This window comes from Ruditapes philippinarum, unplaced genomic scaffold, assembly GCF_026571515.1.
Source record: "Ruditapes philippinarum isolate M1 unplaced genomic scaffold, ASM2657151v2 ctg13919_1_1_1_1, whole genome shotgun sequence".
Classification (NCBI taxonomy): domain Eukaryota; kingdom Metazoa; phylum Mollusca; class Bivalvia; order Venerida; family Veneridae; genus Ruditapes; species Ruditapes philippinarum.
The window spans coordinates 3,835-14,119 of record NW_026853847.1 but is presented as its reverse complement, the minus strand read 5'-3'; the positions used below and the strand labels follow the sequence as shown (position 1 = coordinate 14,119).

The 10,285-nt window shown below is 32.2% G+C and overlaps 1 protein-coding gene across 1 annotated transcript; it reads left to right on the top strand.

The window, feature by feature from the left end:
* The first annotated feature begins 267 nt into the window (after window positions 1-267).
* On the top strand, window positions 268-9,898 carry LOC132738161 (mucin-2-like). Its single transcript, XM_060725619.1, has 2 exons — window positions 268-677; window positions 8,535-9,898. Exons 1-2 carry the CDS (start codon window positions 581-583, stop codon window positions 9,896-9,898), a joined length of 1,461 nt encoding a protein of 486 aa, XP_060581602.1. The 5' UTR covers window positions 268-580.
* Window positions 9,899-10,285: the final 387 nt, after the last annotated feature.

Below are 10,285 nucleotides of genomic sequence, written 5' to 3'. Positions count from 1 at the left end.
ATTTATTATCTTTTACTTCTGTAAAATGATATTATTTTGATCTTAGAACTTTAAAACAAACTATAATGACAGTGTTTTATCAGCACCAAGCAATGTAAACTAAACAAAATATGATCTAATGTAGTCAACAAATATGGGAGAATCAAAATTGTTATAATAATATTACGGAAAATAAAGTTGTATTAAAAAATATGTTTTTTGCGTTTTTCTCGAAATCTTGAAAATGGCAGTTATTACCTTTTACCTTTGAACCCTCGATATATGAAAGTTTATAATAACGGATCGTTTTTATAAAACAAGTGACTTTCATATTTTGTTGTTTCTTAACCTTTTTTATTCCCAGAATAAAAAAGATATATGAAATGAAATAGAAAGAGCATTTATCAATAAGTTTATTGTTAAATATAATAAAGTCAATAATATTTAAACGTAACAATCTCTCATAGTTGAACCATAAAAAGGCGTGAGAGAAGGTGATTATTTATTGGTATTTACATTAACATTATTTCATTAAATTTTGACGATGAAAATCATCATTCGGACTAAAGATTAAAAAAAAATAATAAAAATTGACTTCTTGATGGGAAAAAGTATTCAAATATTTATAGTGTTAACATGCCTGTTATTGCACGTGCTCGTTGTGGAGTTAAAGACGACAAATACCGGCGACTATGAAGGTAATTTTTATTTATTTTGTATATCATCGCCGTCTTGTGTTGACAGCTAGTTCATCATCATCATCGTCATCAACATCGTCATCGTCGTCGTTATCGTCATCATCATTATTATCATCGTCATCATCATCATGATCACCATCATCATCATCATCATCGTCATCATCATCATCATCATCATCATCATCATCTCGATGTATTGTTATCTTTTCCTCTATCCACTTTACTAACAATATAAATGTAATTAGCAGCATCTGTTTTGAAGATGTTGTTACTAGTAATTCCTTCGCTCTGTCTGTAGTCATCACCACCACCATCATCATCATCATATTCATCATCTAATTTTTTTGTTTTCAATTATATCTATTAATGAGTGCACGATACAATACACGTACGCTGTATTTGATATGAAGATCGAATTTTAAAAAAATAAACCGAAGTGCAATGTAGATTTTAAGATGTACTTTTAATATTTGATGACACTGGAGTTCAATATAAAGTATTTACATGAAATAAGTTATACCTGTAATTTAGATAAAAAGCCATACAACTATGATAATTTCACGGGTATTTCTATACATGTATTTGAAATATTATAACGTTATCAAGCCTTTAATAATCTTGAGGAAATGTTACATTATCATTTGGAAAATATTTTATTTAAAAATGCCGGAAACTACATGATTTTTATTAGGACGACAAAATAACACCATTACCAACTATTATGAAATTACAATGTATTTAGATGACCACAAAACCTTTTTCCGTCTAAATGCTACAGTTTTTTACACATATTGTACTAATGAACATACCTCAGAATTAAATATGCCTAGCGTCACATGATGATAAACATCACATGACGTAGTGAATTCAATGTAAATATCCGACGTTACAAGATATCTTGTTATTTTTACCTTTCTTTATTTTTCAACTTTTGTGCCACGTAGATAGCCGTTTAGAGCCCTAGAGCTTATATGCTTTTGGTTATTATTATCTACATTCGTTGCTGTATTGCTGTCGGATACCGTTAAAAGTTGCCCAGAACGTCAAATCTAAAATGTTAAATTTTTTATCCTTGAGGATCGTTCAACATGAGATTATTATTGTTGTGTATGTGGTAGTACTAGCTCTTTCTATTTGATCTTTTTCTAGTATTTCTACTTGAATACTGTATTACCACGCTAAGGATATGTTGTCTGCTGTTTTAATTTGTATTTCTACGTCTAATATGTGATATGCAGGCTTCATATCCTATTGACGCTTTCAAAATTTCATTTTCTGTATTTCCGCCCATTGTTAGTTTACTTTCGAACCATACGCCACCTTTCATAGAATTGTACAAACGTGGCATTAACATATTTGCGGATATTTTTCTAAATTCAAATTTTCACCATAAGATGTTCAAATATTGAATACTGCTTTAGCCGTGCTAGCGGGCCTGGACAGTAGTTTTTAATTACAGAGTGTGCCACTGCTGTCCATGTACAGTCCCTCGATCAAATTTTTCAATTTTGCCGTTTACGGCGTTCTTTAGGAATTCCGTTATTTTCTATTTTATTGCGAACTCGGTTAAAGCGAACTTCTAGTTACAATGAACACACCTATCCTCTTCCGATTTTTAAAAACCATTTATGGAAACAAATTAGGGCTAATTATTTAATAAAAATTTATGGATTATTCTTTATGGACTTTTTCTGGCAACCTCTTTATGATGATATGTCAAACGATGGGGGATACACAATTTAATAGAATTTTGCGGTAACTTGTATAATGCAAAAAGGAAAATATAAATCACATGTTAAATATCGTAATTGTAATATTGTTGCTATCGGCTTTCCGGTGCTTGATGTAACACGGATTCTGTGACGACATTAACATTATGTTTTAATACGCCTTCCATTAGATAGCCAAATTGTTTTCCATATTTACAACAACAAAACATCAACAACAACAACAACGTATTTATTTGATTATTAGGCCACCGGCCCATAATAAACAAAGCAACATCAGACAAGAATCATTTTACGTCACCCGATCATTTGATGTACAAATAACATGGTGTATACGGTATCGTAATGGTGTATACGGTATCGCAATGGTGTATACGGTATCGTAATGGTGTATACGGTATCGTAATGCACCTTGTTTTGCACTTATACTGTTGTTTAGTACAAAATGTCGTCCCTCGTCGTCTGTTAAAGACGTGGGTCGTTGTCACGACAGAAGCGCAAATCAAGTTATCTTTCATTTACGGCCCTGTCCCTCACTTTACTTTAATTTATTGAACGGTCAGACAAACGCTTGTATCGTAAAATTGGCATTCCGCGGCTTCATGGTACTACTGATGTTTTAAAAACTATTACAAACGGTCACGAAATTCTAGATATGACCTCTGACATGATGTGTAGACTAGGTCCTGGTTCCATATTCATATTTCCATATTTGTTTCTTCTTTCTTATTCAAACTACGTTAAAGAAAATTAAATATTTAAATTTTATTAGCTATTTACTATTACAATTTGGATGAAATATTTAAAAAAAACTCGCATTTCTACAAACAACAACAAACATCACAAGAAATGACACCCCATAAAAAAGACCCCCCACCCCGAAAAAAAAAACAACAAAAAAAAAAAAAAAAAAAAAAAAAAACCAACAAAAAAACTCGTGCTTACATCAGTTACACCTGCAAATTTATATATATGGTCTCTTAAATAGCCCCATGTACATTCGTAGTTTTGTAATGGAAAGAAATTGTCTGTCTATCAGTCTCTCTGTCCATATGTCTGTATGGTTTAATCTTTAATTATATGGTTTAATTTTTAACAGCATTTGATGTTCCCATATATTATTTATAATTGTGCTTATTCCAATTCTTTACTCAGGGGCTTTTAAACGCACTTTTTTGCGCATCTTCATCAACAAAAAAGGACAATATCTTCGCATCACATATTCATCGCCTTCTCTTTTCACCCTTTGGCAAATTTTCGAAACATTCTACACAAGTTTTTTATCATAATTAAATTTGTCAGTTACACATCAATTAAAAACGGGAATAAGCTAGGTTTCTGTGTAGTCACAATTGCATTTACCTAACAACTATAACATTCATGCATACGCATAACTGTATTGTACATCAAGAAAACTTTCAGGTATATAATTTATTCTAGAATGGCGATTCATAAAAATACTAAAAATCAATTTTGTATGCCTGTAATGGGAAATAAATACACGTTATAAATGTTTTCAACGCGTACTAATTATCTGTCTTCCAACCAGTAACTTAATACTAACCTATTTTTTCCCGCCTAAAAATGCATGTTGTTGGTGTACGAAGTATCAATGATTTTTTTTTTTAAATTAGCCTTTCATCAGAACTTTTAGTACTTTGATAACATGTAAGGTTGAAAGTACAACAGTTTTTTTTATGCTTAGATATATTCATTTTAAATATCGAAATACGTTTATACATGTTACATTTTTTTAAAGAAAACGGTGCTTGCATGCTTTGCGGTTATAGTGCGGTTAGTCGGAAACCCATATAATTACTTTAGGCGAGGTCGGGCCTAAATTATAGAAATTACGTCAAATATCACTATTGTCTGCCATCACAGATTTATGTTTATTTTCGTTGCTACGTAAACAATTCACACGATGACTTGTGGATTTTTGTTTGGTTATTTTTTGTCAAGTTCCTCCTCGGCTCATTTTAACATGCAATTTTAAAATTAAGTAAAAACGTAACAATGTGAATTATTCCGATAATTTTAAGCATAATAATTATCGATTATAGATACGATTAGCGTAAAAAGTCAATCATAACTATCCCATAATATTTGCTATTACGACATTCAATTTACATAACGAACTTTCTTTGTGACTAAATACAAAATGTCAATAATTTAAACAAATTATCAAGCCGGAATGCGTTTTTAAACTTTCTTTTATTTGGCAGTTTTCGCACTGATTGTATTTTAAGATTTATTTTAAACGAGGTTCTTTTTCTATGGGAAAATGTCAAAAAATGTAATCGGAATAACAAAAAAATTAAAGCTATTATTTCTACAACTTTGTTTGTTAATACGTAAAGTTGTCATTTCAAACAATAGATCTAGGGTGGGAACGGGATTAAGGAAAAAATGAATTATGCCATGCCTAATTAACATGTCGATGTAAATACATTGTAATATGAAAAATGTACGTTAACAAAAAAAAATCATAGAATTCATAGAAAATAAATATTTTTCAAACCGCAATTAACTTCCCACGTCCTTGTGAGGGGTCTAGCAAAAATGAAAGATTAATAATATATATTTTTGCTTCGTCTCTATGGAAAAGATCTTTTGTTGTAATTAGGCAGGTTCGTTTCCAAAAACCATTACCCCATCGTTGTTTTACACCATACCTACTGTACAAGACGTCTTTTGAACTTAACTTGTTTTTCATTCCATTTTGGTGACTTAAAGATGGCACTTTGTAGGCACGCCAGTTGACTGTTTCTCGGATGTCTTAACAAGTAATCAAGCCGGAAGAGAATCTCGCAACTTGTGGGATTCGAACCCACTACAACCGGTTAAGGAGTACGGTGCTCTATACCCCTAGACTAATCGACTTTCTCCATAACGACACCAGTACACTGTTTTGTATATTTTTGTAAAATAAGTGTATTTGAAATATTAATATATCAATATTTACACATCAATAGTGGAATGAATGTGTCTAAACAATTATAGGCATAGGTTTGTCTTAATAAACTATTTAAAACGAGTTAATTCATAGTTGATAATACAAAACCTGCCAATCGTTAAACATCGGCTGTTGCCGTATACTCTTGATAAGAGGCGAAGCATAATAGCCGAGGAGATCAGATTGAAAACCTGTTAAAAACGGAAGCTAACCTAACTATTCGTTTACTTTGTTCAGTTACCTTAATTCCTTTTTTTAATGTTATTGAACATATCACCATGACAATTTTACGTAAATTACATACATGTATATGACTACAGGTGTTGTATTAATAATGATAAAAATATCACTCTAGTGTAGCCCTTCTGCCATGCTTAAAGTTAGCCATCTTTCTTCATGATATACACAATCTAGTGAGTAAAAAACTAGAAAAGTCACCGCCAGGAACTTAAACATTTATTAGAATATGAAAATAATTTCACTCAACATGCATATAGATGTTTTTTAGAATAAATGCGGCAATGTTACATCATCTGTCTTTGTAAATTCCAATTATTTTATTAACAATACACCCTCTTCTAATAAAGCTATTTAAATAGGTGTAAAAATTTCAGGATATTTGACCATTGAAATTGTTTATTTCCATTGTGAAATGGCTCTATTATTTGCGTTACCTTGTACATAACAGTGGAATAAGTGGTTTCAGCATCGATCTAAGGTATATATAAATATCAGAAATATAATAAATCAATGGCCCGTAATAGAAACAATAAAGTCAAATATTTGCCCCATGATTGAAAATTTGTTTGAACTACAAAAAGGTTCTTAAAGCCACCAGTAGTCACGGATTCCCTAATTATAGAAATTTAGATTTGTATCAATAGTGTAAGAATAAAATTCATGCGAAAGCATGGTCATGCGCGTGTGTATACATACACCTTGCCTTAATTTTAACTTTAACATTATATATATAAGTAATGAGTTAAAACATACATAGACGGTAATTATGTTTTATTTACTTTTATTATCCAGAGTAAACATTCACGCAAGTGAAAAGAAAAATCGAAACACATTATCTGTACCCACAATTTACAAAATGAACAAAAAAAAATACAATAAATGAAACCAGATATTGTTTACATGACTTTATTATCGCGCCAATCTTTGATAAGAAAAAAAAGAGAAAGAAAAAACTTCTTATAAGGAGACCTTGAATATAAAAATAACAATGGTTTTAGTAAAATATCATTTCAATCAAAAAGGATTTTAAATATTACAAACGTGTAGGTTTAACGCATCACACGTAAATTATCATGTATTAACATGTGTAAAATTTTCTAACTGTCCTGCAATGTCAACTTATGCTTTCCTTATTAACTATGCACTGAGTTTATAGATTTTGTAACAAAGTATTCTTTTATTCATATGTGTACGTATTTATCGTTTTCAAGTTCGATTAGTTGTTATTTTTATCTGCGGGACCACCAAAAAGGTGGTGGGGAATTTTATACTCTGCGACTGCTTTTTCTTTATAGAAACATGTATATGTAGATGTTGGTTTGGCTTGCACTTAGGCTTTTATGTTCTCCATATGTTTTTCTTTATGTTTTCTCCTTTTCAGTTTCCCTATATTCAGATTTTTCAACCACAACTATAACGATCACGATATTTTGCCTTCGTGCTGACCGCATATCAATTCGTATGTTTATAGCGCCTCTTTCTGTAACCGATATTTTGACAGGATTGTCTTCATTATATTTAATAACTGAAAGACTACAACAATTATATACAAATCAAATGCCATGAAGTTGTATCGCAAACACTTTCAGTACCCTAAGACAAACGTTTATTTAAAGAAAATCATTCTGATTAAATATACAAACATGGTCACCGACACGTTCAAATAGCAGCATTAGAAATACTTGTTATGCAAATATATAATATTTTAAGAGTAATTTATATTACCCCTTTTTGTTTGCATTTGTATGTCTCTTTAAATTGAAACCTCATGATTAAAATGGATAAAGTAGAAGGTTAAACATCGCTTGTTATCAACATAAGACAGGCGATCTCGACTATTGACTTCTGTAGAGTTAAGTCATGGGTGTCATTCAAACAATTTAACCTTTTTTACAATGTTTTATAAAACAATTTAAAAAAAAAAAAAGATTTTATCAAGATTTTTTATCTTGGGCTGACGTCACAACAAAATTTATACACCCACACATATGAAAGATTAAATTTACGCTAAAAGGGGGGTTAAAATTAAAGCCCAATTTTTTCGGTACCCCATAATCGGTCAGTGAAGGGTTGGAAATATAACGGAACGCGTCAAAAAAAAAAGGCTTTGGGGCTTAAGTCCGGTTTTTAGACGTTAAAATTGTTTTTTTTCCAAAGCACCCAAAAAACTATAATTTTCTTTTTACTTTGGTTGGAAAAATATAAAATTTTTTTTGGTTTAAAGCTTGGGCGTTTTGGGCTCCACCCCCAAGAGTAAATTTTACCCCGCAGACAAAAAAAAATTTTTTTCAACAAAAAAGTTTTGACCCCCATCAAAAAAATTCTAAAAAAGTTCCCCAAAATGTAAAAACCTTTTAAGGCCCAAACCCAAAATGCAAATTTTTAAATCAAAAAACCCCGCGAAAAGGCCACTTTTGGGAACGGCATTTTCCAATCATTTTGTCCCTGCCTCTCCTCGGGTTCTTTTTAAATAAAACGTGCCCCAAAAACTCTTTACCCCTGCCCAAACCCCACCCCCCCAAAAAAATAAAAATTACCTTAAAATGAATGTTTTACCTTTCAAAAAGGGGTTTTGTTTGAAACCCCCTTGCCATTCCAAAAAATAAAAAAAGCTGCGGTACAGCCCTTCATTCGCCAGTAGTCCTAACAAACAAGACATGACCTCCAAAACATTATCACGGTGCGCTTATAAAACTTCTTTCCTACAAATATCGCAAAGGTAAAGGTCACTGTTTTCGTTCGCATTAAAGATCACATGATATTTCTTGTTTACCCCTTGATTAAACGGGACTCAGATATTTCATTACATTCTAATTTACTAAAAACACTATACATCTGTATGTTGATAAACTTTGGAATGTAATGTACTGAATATCAATTATATGAAAATATTAACCTTATTTTATAGCAAAATAAATGTTTTTTTCTCTTAAGATTCATACTTTGGTCAAAGGATCAGGAAAGGTCGACGTTTACTTGGGTCTTCGACTGTAACAGAAAATTCAACAACTGATATACCTACAACAACAGAAACGGTAAATATTACTGAGCATTCAACAACAATAAAAACAATAACTAGTACCGAGCCGTCAAGTACAACAGAAGCAATACCTACTACAGATACATCTACAACAACAGAAGCAATAACTACTACAGATGCATCAAAAACAACAGAAGCAATAACTTCTACTGATGCATTGACCACATCAGAAGCAATTATTAGTACAGATGCATCAACAACAGCAGTTGAAGCAATAACTACTACAGATGCCTTGACAACAACAGAAGCAGTGACTACTACTAGTCCAACATCAACTACAACAGACACAATAACTACTACAGATGCATCAACTACTACAAACGCATCAACAACAACAGACACAATAACTACTACAGATGCATCAACAACACCAGAAGCAATAACTACTAGGGACGCATCAACAACAACAGAAGCAATAACTATTACGGACGCATCAACAACAACAGACGCAATAACTTCTACAGATGCATCAACAACCACAGAAGCAATAACTTCTACTGATGCATCATCAACAACAACAACAGAAGCAATAACTACTACAGACGCATCAACAACAACAGAAGCAATAACTACTACAGATGCATCAACAACAACAGAAACAATAACCTCTACAGACTCAACAACAACAGATGTATCAACAACAATAACAGAAGCAATACCTAATACAGATGCATCAAGGACAACAGAAGCAATAACTTCTACTGATGCATTGACCACATCAGAAGCAATTATTAGTACAGATGCATCAACAACAGCAGTTGAAGCAATAACTACAACAGATGCCTTGACAACAACAGAAGCAGTGACTACTACTAGTCCAACATCAACTACAACAGACACAATAACTACTACAGATGCATCAACAACAACAGAAGCAATAACTACTACTGATGCATCAACAACAACAACAGAAGCAATAACTTCTGCTGATGCATCATCAACAACAACAACAGAAGCAATAACTACTACAGATGCATCAACAACAACAACAGAAGCAATAACTACTACTGATGTATCATCAACAACAGAAGCAATAACTTCTGCTGATGCATCATCAACAACAACAACAGAAGCAATAACTACTACAGACGCATCAACAACAACAGAAGCAATAACTACTACAGATGCATCAACAACAACAGAAGCAATAACTACTACTGATGTATCAACAACAACAGAAGCAATAACTACTACTGATGCATCAACAACAACAGACACAATAACTACTACACGATGCATCAACACAACAGAAGCATAAACTTCTTACTGATGCATCCGACAACAACAACAGAAGCATTTAACATCTACTAATGCATCAACAACAACAGAAGCAATAACTTCATACTGATGCATCCATCAATCAACAAACAACAGAAAGCACAATAACGACTCACAGACGCATCAACAACAACAGAAGCAATAACTTTCTACTGATGCAACATCAACAAAGAACAGAAGCATAACCTCTACTTGATCCCCATCAAACGCAACAATAACAGAAGCAAATTTACCTAATAAGATGCCATCAAGGACAACAGAAGCAATAACTTCTTTCTATGCATTGACCACATCAGAAGCAATTACTTAGTACAGATCTGCATCAACAACAGCAGTTGAGCAATAACTACAACAGATGCCTTTGGAC